Source organism: Podarcis pityusensis (genome assembly GCF_964106645.2).
Source record: "Podarcis pityusensis genome assembly, chromosome: 1".
Classification (NCBI taxonomy): domain Eukaryota; kingdom Metazoa; phylum Chordata; class Lepidosauria; order Squamata; family Lacertidae; genus Podarcis; species Podarcis pityusensis.
In genome coordinates, this window is record NC_138028.1 from 30237225 (window position 1) to 30252964 (window position 15740).

The 15740-nt window shown below is 43.8% G+C and overlaps 2 protein-coding genes across 4 annotated transcripts in view; one reads left to right on the forward strand and one right to left on the reverse strand.

Annotated features, from left to right (window-relative positions):
• Nucleotides 1-4300, forward strand: part of LOC308462189 (uncharacterized protein) — a 138031-nt gene extending 133731 nt beyond the window's left edge. The window contains exon 4 of the mRNA XM_080979584.1: nt 1926-4300. Coding sequence (XP_080835710.1) covers nt 1926-2287 — 362 coding nt within the window. The 3' untranslated portion in view covers nt 2288-4300. The remainder of the gene's footprint in view (nt 1-1925) is intronic.
• A 90-nt stretch (nt 4301-4390) lies between these two features.
• LRRC74A (leucine rich repeat containing 74A) overlaps nt 4391-15740 on the reverse strand; it is a 29517-nt gene continuing 18167 nt past the window's right edge. Inside the window, exons 11-16 of one of the 3 annotated variants that reach the window (XR_013978928.1) lie at nt 15124-15267; nt 10904-11011; nt 9671-9756; nt 7901-7978; nt 5863-5937; nt 4391-4596 (exon numbers count right to left, since the gene is read on the reverse strand). Coding sequence is in view for 2 of the 3 variants with exons in the window: in XM_080978711.1 (XP_080834837.1) it covers nt 7918-7978; nt 9671-9756; nt 10904-11011; nt 15124-15267 (399 nt within the window). In the remaining variant the exon portion in view is untranslated. Of the gene's footprint in view, nt 4597-5862; nt 5938-7136; nt 7979-9670; nt 9757-10903; nt 11012-15123; nt 15268-15740 lie in introns of those variants that run through there. The other 2 variants (XM_080978711.1, XM_080978710.1) reach the window with 2 other exon arrangements.

Sequence of the window (15740 nt, forward strand, 5' to 3'; positions counted from 1 at the left end):
TTTTATTTCTCTCAGTTTCTAAGATTTCCAGTCTTAAGTTCGGTTATCCACATTTTCACATCAGTTTGTGACCTTTTTTTGAAGTTCTCATGAAAATTCAGTAACATTTTAGTGCAGATTTCTCCTAATATCTGCACTTTTGTATGCGATTCTGCCTAGCCCAATGCATTTTTATGTATATTATTTTCACCAACATGTGCATTTTAATGCACATTTTACCCGAGTATATGCATTTTTGCATACATTATTTGGCTAGAGGACTGCATTGCAAAGTTTGAAGTTAGAATTTCGAAGGATGGCTGGGCTTCAATTTGCGTATTGTTTCAGAAACTGCAAATTAGGTAGGTTTGCCTTTACACACAAACTGAATCAAAATTCTCTCCCATCCCTAGACCAGGACATTACTAACAAGCTTAGCTACGTCCTATACATGATGTATACAGAAACTTCTTTATCATTTATAAATAGATGTTAAAGCAAGGGGTTTTAACTTCCTCCGGCAGTCTTATTTTCTGGTACAAAATGGTCCTGACCTGACACATAGCAATGGCTGCCTCAACCAATCCTCCTTCAGAGATCCATCCAGATACGTCCACGGCTGGATAATTTTCATAACGCTGATGTTCTTCAGCAGCCATGTGTGTGGAAGGCTGCTTCCAAGCACAGAGCTCTTTTGCCAAACCCACCAAAGTGTCTGATCCCAATGAATTCTCCTTGCCTTCTAGTGAACCCGAGTGATAAGTTTGTGTCTCATTACTCCTCGTGTGTTCACGGTGATTTCATCCCATCTTGCTGTGAGACCTGAGAATTTTGGAAGCTGGTTAACTTTCTTAATCATGGAGAAGAAACTTTTCTTTAGTATGTTTAGCGTTGTCGTATTACGATTCCAGTATTTTACTACTGAGGTAGTAAAATATACCCCCCAAAAGCCATGTGCACTTAAGGAAGTATTTACACTGCACTGTGTTGTAGGGTATGGAAATCAAACCAGACTGATTTGCCCTGTGCTAAATCTCCTTTGGAGATTTCCTGCTCAATGACTGAGGGGACTAGAGTAACTCCCTACGGACTTAATTATCTGTTCTTCTTTGCAATTTTCAATCTGAGTCTTTGTTGCATCTTGGCAACAGTGTTATGCTCTTGGGCCCATTGGTAGTGGTGTCTGTGGGGAATATGTTTGTTCCCCACAGGCATGACTCTGTAGGACTTAGCCATGTCGCTCGGTTGGATACTGGAATCCACTTCTAGTTCTGAAGTGGCCATGTTGTAATGGGAACGAATGGGGGCTTCCGAGCAACTTAGGTTGGGCTCAGAGTAGAATTTCACTTCCAGGTTGGAGGCTGGCATGCCCCTTGAGGCAGAATGTGGTTCGCTCTGGGAGAGCGGGTTGCTGGAAGAGGGCGCTTGGCCAGCAGAATGTTGGCTGCTGGTGGACACTCCTGCCGCCGTCGCCACTGGGTAATACCATGAGCTCAGAGGGGTGGCTGAGGAACGGGTGGGCGGAGGACTATCAGGCTCTGCCTGCACCACTGACTTCTGGCTGGGAGAGATCACCATCGAGCTGTGCGGTGTGGCCACTTCCACGGCACTCCTGAACGTCTGCAGCACACGCTCATTCTTGTGCTTCTCCTTCTTCTTCTGCGACTCCTCCAGCCTGAGCTGACGCCGCTGGTCACGCACCATCTGATTCCGCGTGTCCACCAGGCCTCTGTGAAGCAACAGGGAGGATAGGTAGGAGAGGATTAAAAAAAAAGCAGGAATGAGGGAACTGAAGGCATTTTGGGATCAACTTCAACTTCAACAAAGCTACAGTTCCCAGGAAACTGCAGTTCTCAGGATGCTTTGGGGAAGATCATGTGCTTTCAATGTATGGTGTGCAGCCTAAGTCTCTACTAATGTCATTTTCTTCATTTGCCATTTTCTAGTGTCATTTGAATTATGGTGCTGGAGGAGACTATTGAGAGTCCCATGGACTGCAAGAAGATCAGACCTATCCATTCTTAAGGAAATCAGCCCTGAGTGCTCACTGGAAGGACAGATTGTGAAGCTAAGGCTCCAATACTTTGGCCACCTCATGAGAAGAGAACACTCCCTGGAAGAGACCCTGATGTTGGGAAAGATGGAGGGCACAAGGAGAAGGGGACGACAGAGGACGAGATGGTTGGATAGTGTTCTCGAAGCTACTAACATAAGTCTGACCAAATTGCAGGAGGCAGTGGAAGACAGGAGTGCCTGGCGTGCTCTGGTCCATGGGGTCACGAAGAGTCGGACACGACTAAACGACTAAACAACAACAACCGGTACAATGATTTCCATACACTGCAGGGATGGACAGAAGGTTGTACTGGCAGATAAACATCTGGGTGATATGCAGTGCATCAGCAAAGATTTCTGACTCCTCCCATTTGTTTATCAATGGCAACAACAAAGCAACACACACACACCAATTACACTGCTCAAAGGAAAAAAGCTGTAAAGCAGGGAAGAGGAATTTTTATTGATCTGAGGGCTAGTCTGAGTTGGATACACACCACAATCACAGCTCAGGGATCTATTCCACCCAGGCAAAAGTACCGGAGGATGTGGGTCAGGGCCCCAGTAAGGGGTGTTGCAAGGGCCAGAGAGGAACGTCTGGAGAGCTGCTTGAAGTTCCCCATTTCTGATGCAGAGGGTGGAATAACCGGAGGTCTTTTGATTGTGTGGAAGGAATGTACAATCAGTTCAGTTTTGGTACTTGGACCAAATTCCTGGGCTCAGAATTATTTTATTCTAATTGTCTGTCTTTCATTGTGGCTCCAGTTGGTGGACCTCAACCTTCCAGTGAAAAATAAAGCAGATTCTGCAAGTCTTCCCGTTTCTGTTATACAGAGGAGCCTTGTGTGAGTGAGCTGCAAGGCTGGGTGGATGCAGGGGCAAAGGATGCTTCCAGGTGAGAAGTCCGTCCATTGGTGCACTAAGCAATGTAGCAGAACCACCACCTTGAAGGCCCTGCCTTAGTACGCAGCACATAGTATTGCTTTGTCCTGTTGCATGGGTTTCTTTTCTTGTATCGCTTCCTTGAGGGTGCTTTGATCATCACTGTGCTTCAAGTGCTTCTTTTCTGCAGTTACCAAACCTGTCTAGTATTTCTACTAGGATACTATTTTGCAGTTGGAGGGTTAGTCTGGATGAGCTCACTCCCAGTCCTGTCTATAATTGCAAAACTAAAGTCTGCTCAGGAGAGTGATGATAGAACCAGCAGGACTGCTGGAGATCATCCTGATGGCACTGGCAAAGTAGTCAACCATGCAACTGTTGCGAAGAAGATTTCTATCAATAGATGGGGCCTTCTGGAAGCAGAGAGTCATCTGGTAATCAGGTGTTCACATCCCACCTCCCTGGGGAAAGTGGTATCATTGGTGTGTAAGACTGCAATAGACTGGCAGTCCTGGATATGAGTGTGAAACAGACATATCATTTCTCCAGGGGACATGTTTATTCAGCATTCTTCTTGATTTGCTTATGTAGCAGCTGGATGATGTGCACTCCTTACTAAACATTTGTTATGATTTGTTTATGGGGTGGTTACACAACAAGGAACATTCATTCTGATTTGCTTGTGGTGTGTCTACGCACCCTCCCTAGAAATGGGAAGGCCTGGGGGGGGACCGGAAAAATTGGGGGGGGGACAGGTATTTTCCCCCCATTTCCCCCCAAAGCTGTTTTTTTCCAGAAAAAATGAAAAAAACCAACACACAGTTTGATATAGTTTGAATATTCCACACACACACCCCATTTTCCTGGGGAAAAAACAGCTTTGGAAAAACCTGGACTTTTCCCAATTTTTCCGGGTTTTTCCCAGACCTTCCCATCTCTAGCCCTCCCATCAATCATTTGTCCATCTGACACTTTTCAATGCATTTCCCTGTCTCTTTCCAAACTGCAAAAAGTCTGTGTGTGGTTTTTAAAGTGGTTTTGTTGCACTCAGGCAACAGGGTGTTTTGATGCACTTTAACTGTGCAAACCTAAAATACTAGTATGTACTTAAATCTGGAGGGCACAGAGACCTGACTTTCTGTCCTAGCTGGTGGACACCCCTGCTGCTGCTGCGTAAGAACTCTAACCTGGTTGCCTAAGCTTGCATTCCCCTCTTCCCTCCCCATTTATTTTTCTTTAAGTGTGTCATTTCTTTCAGATTGTAAGCCTGAGGGCAGGGTAGGGGCTGTCTCCCTACTGAGCTTCTAAGCAGCTCTGAGACCCCTTTTGGCCAAAGTGAAAGCTTTTAGAGAATGCTTTTACATGTGCAAACAAACAGGATGCCAGGCACTGTACAGAACAGAGGAATAATGCAGTCTGCTGCACATAACATTTCGTATTAGGATTTTAAAAGAAGTTCGGTTTCCCAGGAGAGTTGGCCAATGCATCAATTTTATTCCGCTCCTGCCCTTCTTTCTCTCCATCTACAGAGGCTGGATAAAGCCTTTAAAGAAAGAACAGCCCTTTGATTGGATCGTCATCCTTGAACCCGGGAAAACAAGAGCCAATTCAGATGTTTGAAATAAGTACAATATACAGTCCTCCTGGGCTCGCTTTGTTCTCTGCGATTAAGAAGCCAACCTGCAAACGGAACAGCAACTTCTTTTATAACTATGGAAACTTATTATCTAGTCCTGACAAAGCATTTTTCATCCTCTAGCTAAGTCAGAGTTTTAGCTAAGTCAGCATGCTATTTTGGTGTGTATTTTCTTATATGCCTGAGCTTATTTTGCATTTGCTTCCCCCCAACCCACCGAATAAAAATATTTTCAATGATTTAAGACTCTTCTTTTGCCTTAGCTTACTCAAAGACTGTGAACTATCAGTGTGCCACATTTCTTATTATCAAACTTGTATAATATCATATTCTTGAAGAGGGGCAATGGTGAGATTCAAAGTACCCTGTATTAAGAAATGGTTGCACAAATTTCATAGAATCACAGAATCATATATCTGTTACAGACCTGCCTTTTACTGGATTAACTACTGCTATGGAACTTGGTCATTCTGTCAAGAATTACCATACTTTCCCATGTATAAGACGACCCCTATTTTGGGGGACTCCAAATTAAGAAAATGGGGGGAGATTGCCCAGAGTTGTTCAGCTTTTTGTGTGTGTGGGGGGGTGCTTGCCAAAAACCGCTTGCCCAGTTGCCACAGTGGCAGCCAATCATCAACAGGCTTTGTCACAGCCACCAATCACCCGCCCACTTGCCACAGCAGCAGCCAATCGACAGCAGCCCTTGCGACAGCCACCAATCACCCGCCAAATCGCTGCTGACAATCTCCTGCTCACGGCTGCAACCAATCGCCCGGCCCCCCCTCTGTACTATAAGTGTATAAGATGACCCCCAATTTCTAACATTATTTTATAACAAAAAAAATTGTCTTATACACAGAAAACTATGGTAAATCTCATCTAAAGGCTGGATCTGCACAAGAAGCATCTTGGGCTCCTCTAAAACAGCCTCACATGAACTCAGTTTAAAGGACCCCTGACCATTGGGTCCAGTTGTGACTGACTCTGGGGTTGCGGCGCTCATCTCGCTTTATTGGTCAAGGGAGCCAGCGTACAGCTTCCGGGTCATGTGGCCAGCATGACTAAGCCACTTCTGGCGAATCAGAGCAGCACACGGAAACGCTGTTTACCTTCCCACCAGAGCGGTACCTATTTATCTACTTGCACTTGATGTGCTTTCGAACTGCTAGGTTGGCAGGAGCAGGGACCGAGCAACGGGAGCTCACCCCGTCGCGGGAATTCGAACCACCGACTTTCTGATCGGCAAGTCCTAGGCTCTGTGGTTTAACCCACAGCGCCACCCGCATCCCTGAACTCAGTTTACTCACCTTTAAACTTTTGACATGGTGACTCAGCCGCTCAACGGTTCTCTGTATCTCTAGCTAAGGGCTCATCCAGATGACCTGTTTATGCAGCATTTCAACCTGATTTGCTTACACAAAGCTTACAAGGTGGTTAGACTATGTTTGGTCTTTATTGCACATTTCCTCTGCTTTGTTTACAGGGTGGTTATATGACAATGAGCATTCATTCTGCATTCATCCTAATACTGTTGTGGAGTGTTTGTACATCCATTCATTCATTTCAGAGTTTTCCATGTATTTCTCTGTTTCTTTCAAAACTACAAAAAGTCGGTGGTGTGGTTTTTTTTTTTTTTAAAAGAAGGGGATTTGTTGCACTTTAACAGAGCACTTTAATCCGCTTTATTTGTGCAAACTTAACATTATGATAATTCCTCCTGCAAAATACTGAGAAGGGAGGCACTGCAGATCACACAGCCCAGTGTTGCTACTTTGCAAAACAACAGTGCCTTGCAATTTGCAATACAGCTAATCTCCTTTGTCACGCAGTGAAGCAAGAGAAGGATCTCAGCTCTTGAAGAAGAGCAAAATTCCTTAGGAAGCCTCAGCTGTTTTGAGACATTTGTCCAGATCCCACAGGCATGCCTCAAAATGTGCTGACTGGAGTAAGCTGAAGCACAAAAGACAACCTCCAAATCTTTCTTAGGGCTTATCCCCACTTCTGCCTGTCCTGTGTCTAGAAAGCATGGTTCTGAGCATGGGTTTTGCCTTTGCCTCACCACTTCCCACCAGAAACTCCCCCTTTAGTGCTAAATCGGAACAAATGGGCAATCTGCAAAAAACCCGGCTGCCATTTGTTCCGATTCAGCACTAAAGTGTGGGTTTTTCCAGGGGAAAGCGGTGGGACAAACAGCCCATAGTCATGGAGGAGTGGAAATTTATGCAGGTAAAGCAAATATTGTACCTGCTAAAATTCACTCTTCTGAAAGAAACAGAAACTCAGTGTGCAAGGAAGGCAGACTGATTGGAACTTTTACGCTTACTCTTCATCCTTAAATCACAGCAATTTGAAGTATCTTAATGTTTTCGCTTTTAGTCTACAATTATGCATACTATCTTAATGAATACAAATATTTAGGAGCATAAGTACATCAGTGCCTGCCTTATGCCAAGTCAGACTATTTGTCTACCAAGCCCAGCATTGCCCATTCTCAGGCCTCAGCTGTATTGTAAAGTGCAATATACAAATGTGACACTAGATGGTGATGGTGAGCTATGGCAAATTCAATATATTTTTCAAAAAAAAAATTAAAAAACATTTCGCAGCGGGTTTTTAATGGGTGTAGATTCCATTTGACTGTCAATATGGATTTACTTCCACATCAGAGCTGTATGGCAGAAAAGTGCATGACTGCTGAAGGGTTGAAATACAAACAAATCACACAATGGGAGAAGTGTGTGTGTTATTCATCACTTGCCAGACTAATTTTTAAAAGAGCTTGCTTCAGAAACAGCAAAAATGTGTCTTTGTTTCAAGCAGAGATGGGGAACCAGCGCACTCCCAATGGACTACAACTCCCACCATCTCTGACCATTGACAATGCTGGCTGGGGCTGATGGGAACTGGAGTCTGTCAACACCTGGAGGCTCTTCATCTCCTGATCTAGAAAGCACTAAAACTGCTTCTGCCACACTATAAATATGAAGCATATTAGATGATGATGTCTGAAACGAGAAGGATTTCACAAAATGGCATGAGCCTAGGTGGGAGAATCATGACAGGAATGTCTAACTGGAGACCATGACATACACAGTTCCACATGGGAATGTAAAGATAATAATAATCATAAATGCACTGCTTGGGGGGGTTGTACTGTGTTTTCCCTAGAATATTTTAGATTCTGTATTTCTTTCTTTTGGAAATCAGTTGATATTTCAGTATATTTTACGGTCTAAAGTCAAGACTTTTGATTATTTCCCCACTTCCAGTACATCTCCCTCAGCCCACAGGACATGTTTCTTAGCTTCCTGATACAACTTATCCTTCCATCCTTCACTGGCTGACCTCACTCCTGGACCTGATTAGCCTTCTTCCTCTTCCACCTCCTCAGGCTTCTTTTCTGGCTCCTCAACTTTATAATTACTAATTTGAAAGGCGAAGGAAAAAAACAGTGAGGATTTATTTTTTGAAAAAAGAAAGTTTACTGAGAGTTCTATCCAGTGTTGCACAAGCAGAATGTTGCACAATGGATCTTTCCTTTCCCTTCCACTCTCTCCACCCCCACCCCATGCTGCTCCCTTTACCCCCTGAAAAGCATCTCAGGAGGCCGGGGGGCCTACCAAACATGGTGAGCTATGTCATATAGGGCTGCAGTGGGAGGGAGAAATTGCCCCAAATTGGAGAACAGAGCCTTGTACAAGCTACCTTTTGCTCACGCGATATGGGATGCATACCTGATTTTTTCTCCCTCATCCCCCAACAGACCTTTGAAAAGAACTTAGCGCTGGGCACAGAACAAACAAAGCAAGAGTATTTTTGCATGTGCTGCTTTCAAACCCACAGTCAGATCTATCCACCGCATCACATGTAGAAATCGGCTTCGGGCACATAATTACCCCCTGTGTGGCTGTGTGCCGAAGGCTCAGTCCTGCACATGATGCTGAAGGCACATAACCAGCCTGCCAGAGGCTGGAAGCAATATGCGCTGGCCATTAAGTTGCGAGCTGTCCGAACAATAAACCCGATAGCAGGGTTCTCCAGCTGTTTTTGGACTACAACTCCTATCATCCCTAGCTAGCAGGACCAGTGGTCAAGAATGATGGGAACTGTAGTCCAAAAACAGCTAGAGGCCCAAGTTTGGGAAATCTTAGCATATAGCATTATCACTAAAACAGTTCTATTATCACTTTAGAAATGAATCTACATTCAGGCTCTTAGGAAGTGTTGAGGCCAAAGACAGTATATTAACTGTTTTTAATTCTGACATTTAAAATTGTTGTAACCAATCCTGGGACATGCTACTGAAGGGAAGGTAATAATTTTAACACCACCACCACCACCACCAACAACAACAACAACGAAGAGACTGAATTTACAAAGGAAAGAACAAGGAAGAAGCATACAAGAATGCCCACCCCTTAAAGGTAAAGGTAAAGAGAGCCCTGACCATTAGGTCCAGTCGTGACTGACTCTGGGGTTGCGGCGCTCATCTCGCTTTATTGGCTGAGGGAGCCGGCGTTTGTCCTTAGACAGCTTCCGGGTCATGTGGCCAGCATGACTAAGCCGCTTCTGGCGGACCAGAGCAGTGCACGGAAGCGCCGTTTTACCTTCCCGCACTTTGACATGCTTTCGAACTGCTAGGTTGGCAGGAGCAGGGACCGAGCAACGGGAGCTCACCCCATCCCAGGGATACGAACCGCCGACCTTCTGATTGGCAAGTCCTAGGCTCTGTGGTTTAACCCACAGCGCCACCCGCGTCCCACCCCTTAGAGACCATCAAAGTCCAAGCCTTAGCACCTTCAGACCTTCTCAGTGGCTACTCCCAGACTTTGGAATTCCCTCCCTAGAGAAGCTAGACTGGCTCCCTCCTTGTTGTCCTTCCTTGTTGTCCAGACAGAGCCTGCTGACTCCTCCTAACTCAAAAGAACGCCATGGAGGTCAGTGTGTGCACCCTTTTCCAAGCAGATTTGTAAAAGGTGAACAATTTTGGAAGTCATGCCATAGGAAAATGCAGACCTGTGGCCTGGTTGAGAGATCTATTTGATCTCTTGACGGAAAACCAGAAATTGAGAAGAGAATAGAGTAACAGGCCAAATCTGGCTACCGTTTACTCACCTGTAGTCCACGTACCCCGTCCTGCTTTGGTCTAGCTTACGCACCAGCTCCACAACCTGTACCCGGTCCAAGGGAATCTTTTTTTGCTTGTGATACAAGAAGAATAACATTATTGAAATGGAGTACAGTTACATATTCCAGAGATGGGGAACCTGTGACCCTTCAGATGTGGATGGACTACAACTGCTGTCATGCCTGGCCACTGGCTTTGCCAGAGCTGGAGTCGAGTAACATCTGGAGGGACAGAAGTTCCGCCCTCCTGATATATTTCTTCCTCTGTTGGGTGGCTGTAAGGTAATAGTGCCCACCTCCCTCTCTTCCCTATCTTATCTGCTGAGAAAGGGACCATGCAACAGACAGAGCCTGCTGACTCCTCCTAACTCAACATCTCTAAACACATCCTGTTTATAATAATACACCTCAAACTGCCGGAAACATAGGTGCCAACTCCCTGGGCCCCGGATGCCCAAGCACCCACAAAATTTCCCATGAAGGGGCTGGGAACCCACAAATTTCGGTGCCATGGCCATGCACACTGCATGGCACCCACGGCCCCGGGAGCCAAGCTGGCACTCCTGGCCTGAAACACAAGGTGGAAAACCCAACTCTCATGACCCTCGCTCACCACTTCCAATATTTATGTCCATTACCAATTCTGAATTTTAATTTCAGCACCCGCCCCTGCCCATTGCCAATCTCACATCTAGACTTTGGCCAATAATGTTTCAGCGCATCCATACTGATTTGTTTGAGTTATGTTTTCAGATGGCTCAATCTCTGCAACTCGTCTCGTTCTCTAAACAGCCACGACCCCTGCCAACAAATGTCACAGCTTTTCCTGACTGTTTGATGAGCCAGTTGTCTCTCTTCCCATCTGCTTCTCTGTACCAGCAATACTTACGAGGATGAAAATGAAATATTGTAACAATAAACCACAGGGTTTGTGGTAGGTACTTGGAGTAGCTAGAGATGTACCAATGTGAGAAAATGAGTCTTGTTTTCATCTGTCTACACTAAACGTTTAAATTGCTTCCATACTTGCTTGACTGTTTCACTTTCCAACAATGGAAAACATGGGAACTGCAGTTCCGGGAAAGGGCTGAAGTCCTCCCAGCCAATATTGCAGACACCCCAGTGAACTTGCAAGACCCAGGAGTCTTTGAGAGAATCCGTGATAATTTAAACCAATCAAATCTCTTTAACATTCTAGTATAGTCGGCCTCTGGGACATACCAGCATCATGGTTCTTCGAAACTCCGCCACGGGAATCTTCATGTTGCCATATTTGTCCATATTCCTAAAGAAGTCCCAGAGCCTCAACTTGTGTTCATCTAAATAGTTCTAGGAATAGAAAATAGAAGAAACCTATGTGAGACCACAAGTCTGATCCCTCTCCCCTGGATAGCATTTACTGTTTTTCTTATATATTCAGATTATATCTACATCTTGGACTTCTGATGCAGAGGCTACATTTTCTGTTGCTCAGAACCACTAGATAGAACCACTCTTGAAGCGATTCTGCTTATTCTTTTGCTTCCTTCCTGTTTATCTTTAAGCATTTACAATACAAATATGTTATTGGGTGCTCTTTATTAACTGAAAATATCATCCATTTACTTAAACCTGCCCATTGCAGGAATATTCAAGGCATTAAACGGTATTTCGGATGGTACGGATGGGCCCTAAGATTAGTACATGATTCTTAGTTGTGGCACTCACTTAATGGAATACCCTCCCCAGAGATGTTCATCAGGCCAGCTCTATTTTCTCTTTTAAGCAGTTAAGAACAGTGTTGATTTTTATAAATATGTCATTGCTGAGGAAGAAGTTAAGATTATTTTTGTGCTGTTTTATTCTCTTGGGTTATTTTATCACCATGGGATTTATTATTGAAATGTTTGCTATCGACTCAAAAGGCCTGGTAATAAATTGCAAAATCAAAAGATACTGGAAGAGGTCTCTCGCAACTTGATACACTGCCGCATGCAATTTAGCCTGCAGCCCAATACACATTTACTTGGGAGCAAGCACTATCGAAGACAATGCAACTAAGCTGTGAGTAATCTAGTCAAATTTTAGGGTGTTTATATTTCAGAATTGTGGAAAGAAGATTTGGGCTGACTCCAGGCCTGGGTCTTCATATTGCTAGGAGGAGACTCTTATATTGGCTCCTGTGAACCTCTGTCTCAGCACAGCAGTTTATGCCCTCAAAATGTAGGGGAGTGATAGCCAATGTGGTAACCTCCCAAAGCTGATGGACTCCCATCAGGCTCAGCCAGTGTGGTCAATGATCAGAGATGATGGGAGTTGTAGTCCCTAACACCTGGAGTATGCCACCCTTACGTATTATGGTAGGTCAGGTTGGAAAGTAATTGCTTTCTCTCCAGAAGTACTGTAATGTTCTTTTCCCATTCAATAGCACCATCTACTGAGTCTTGCAGAGAATGCATGCTTTTGAAAACAGGAGTCGACTAGGAAGCTGGTTTATGTGTAGCACGGCCAGATTATTATTAAAGGTTTCTTGTACCTTTAATAATAGTATTTTTATTATTTGCACTCCACCCATCTGACTGGGTTGCTGCAGCCACTCTGGGCAGTGAATGGTTATGTCGAAAAGGCATTTTGGTTTTAAACTCTTCTAAAACAAGGCTAAGGGACGCGGGTGGCACTGTGGGTTAAACCACAGAGTCTAGGACTTGCCGATCAGAAGGTTGGTGGTTCGAATCGCCGTGACAGGGTGAGCTCCTGTTCCTCGTTCCCTGCTCCTGCCAACCTAGCAGTTCGAAAGCACTGCTGTGATAAAAATGAATGTATTGCCTAGAATGCTGTTTCTGTTTCAAACACTGCAAATTGTGGACAAGATGGATTGTTTCAAGAAGTGGCAGAGAGATATTTCTAGATTTGTCTGGCAGGGCAAGAAGCCCAGAATAAAATTTAAGATATTAACTGATGCAAAGGAAAGGGGTGGATTTGCCCTGCCAGACTTTAAACTTTACTATGAATCAGCAGCTTTTTGCTGGTTGAAAGAATGGCTACTTCTTGAAAACACAGACATTTTGGACTTAGAAGGTTTTAACAATGTATTTGGATGGCATGCATATTTATGGAATGATAAGGTCAAAGCACACAAAGCATTCAAAAATCATATTGTCAGGAAAGCATTGTTTAATGTCTGGATAAGATATAAAGATTTACTGGACAATAAAACCCCAAGGTGGCTGTCACCAATGGAAGCAAAAGCTCTGAAAAGGCTCAATATGGAGGCCAAATGGCCGACATATTGGGAAATTTTGGAACAAGGAGACAAGTTGAGATTGCAGAGTTTCGAAAAACTAAAAAACAAAGTGAGAGATTGGCTTCATTACTATCAGATAATGGAGGCATATAATTTGGATAAGAAAATTGGCTTCCAGGTGGAAAAGTCAAAATTAGAAACAGAACTGCTAGAACCCAAAACTAAGAATCTGTCAAGAATGTATAACTTGCTGTTGAAATGGAATACTCAGGATGAAACGGTGAAATCTGCTATGATTAAATGGGCACAAGATGTTGGACATAATATTATGTTTGCTGACTGGGAACAGTTATGGACCACAGGTATGAAGTTCACGGCATGTAATGCCTTAAGAGAGAATATTATGAAAATGATATACAGGTGGTACATGACCCCAGTCAAGCTTGCAAAAATCTATCATTTGCCCGATAATAAATGCTGGAAATGTAAAGAAACTGAAGGTACATTCTTTCACCTTTGGTGGACATGCCCAAAGATTAAGGCTTTCTGGGAAATGATATATAATGAACTGAAAAGGGTATTTAAATATACCTTCTTGAAGAAACCAGAGGCCTTTCTCCTGGGCATTGTCGGCCAATTGGTGCCAAAGAAGGACAGAACTTTTTTTATGTATGCTACAACAGCAGCAAGAATACTCATTGCAAAGTATTGGAAGACACAAGATCTACCCACTCTGGAAGAATGGCAGATGAAGGTGATTGACTACATGGAATTGGCAGAAATGACTGGCAGAATCCGAGACCAGGGAGAAGAGTCGGTGAAAGAAGACTGGAAGAAATTTAAAGACTATTTACAGAAATATTGTAAAATTAATGAATCTTAGAAGGATGTTGGATAGAAACTAAGTGGTTTCCAGCTGTAATGCTTTAAGAGATACGAAAAAAGGTTTACAAATGGGTAAAAGCTTAATGGTAAGGATTTGCTGAACTAACAAACTGAACTGGAATACAAAAAAGGGAGGTATGAGGAGGTCCGGGGAAATAAGGGTAAGGAAGATATGCTATGGAAAGTTAACGTGTTTTTAACTGTTTTTATCTTGTATGTTTTTCTTTATTTTTCTTTTTTTTGTTATATTTTAAAAATTTTATTCTTTTTTCTGTATTTTGTATTTTCTTGTATTTTTATTTTTTGTTTTTGTATTCTTTGAAACTTTAATAAATATCATTTTAAAAAAAAAGCAGTTCGAAAGCACATCAAAGTGCAAGTAGATAAATAGGTACCGCTCCAGCGGGAAGGTAAATGGCGTTTCCGTGCGCTGCTCTGGTTCGCCAGAAGTGGCTTAGTCATACTGGCCACGTGACCCGGAAGCTGTACGCCGGCTCCCTCGGCCAATAAAGCGAGATGAGCGCTGCAACCCCAGAGTCGGTCACAACTGGACCTAATGATCAGTGGTCCCTTTACCTTTACCTTTAAACCAAGGCTAGTGTAAGTGTGCTGTTTTCTGACGTTTAACAATATTTTAGTGCTAATTCTCTTTTTTGAGACAATAAGCCGAATCCCTTTTGATGTATCTGTTGTCTGTTAATTTTTGTGGTGCCCAACTCTTGAGTACATCCAGGTTCCAACATCAAAAATTCCCTAGAACTGAGAATCAGGTTGCATGTCAGAACTGCAAGCTTGCATGCAAACTACACACTTCATAACATTGCTCCAGAGGAGAGATGAGGGAAGCAAGCTCGGGGTGACAGCAGCCGTGGCTTGCACCCGTGCCAAAAACAAATGCAAACCCTCGTACATTTCATTTAAAATGTAAAAATTCCCCATGGATGGGCATGTTGGCCCCCCAAAAGAGAACATGTCCGGGATTTACCAGACGTATGGCAACCCTAAGTAACCTCATTTTGATGAGCAGCAAAAGCATGGCTTTTAAGGGGTGTGCTCTCTCCGGTAATGCAGTGTTTCTGTAGTACAAGTGCAGCCTTGAGATAAGATGTGCAGTCTGTAAATAACCAGTGGTGGATGCACTGTTTGAAAAGCCTGACTTTGCAGCAAGGCCACTAAGCAAGGAATGGGAAACCTGTGGCCTGTCAGTTACTGAACTCCATTTGATGGGAGCCTAATCATTGTTGGAATGCCACGGGTTCTCCACTGCTACCCAAAGAGAAGCAAACTCTCTCTCTCTCTTTGACATGACAAAAATGCGAGAAGAGGACCTCACCTGAATCAGCTTCATTGCATCTGGCCGTGGTGGAATCTTATGGGCAACGTGGCCTCCAACCCCTCCATAGACAACATCTAGTTCAGGCCGTATGTCACAGACTACATCCAGCAACCTGATGAAGCCTTCATTCACCAGCACATTCTAAAGCAGAGCAGATTGGATTTAGGGCAGACAGGCAAGATCCCATTTCCATATACAGTGGAACATTGGAAGCCAAATGTCTCAGAAGCCAAATGTTTCGGCTCCCAAACTCCAACGAACCGAAAGTGAATGGTTCCATTTTTAAACGTGTCTCGGAAGCTGATTGGCTTCTCTTTTTTTTTCTTTTTTCTCAATGGGGCTTGCTGACTGCCCCATTGAGCCTCAGTTTTCGAATGTTTCAGAAGCCAAATAGGCTTCTGGAACCCATTACGTTCGACAACTGAGGTTCCACTGTAATCGGTTACAATGGGATGACAACCCTGGAGCCTGTCTGGTTGGTTTCAATGTCCAGGGGATAGGCTGAGAGTACCTTGTGCAATCCATCTCAATCAAAATTTGGGGCCCAGGCAATGCAAAAATTGAATTCTATGAATAGAACAAATGCTCTCATTTTGCATAATTGATTCTGCCCC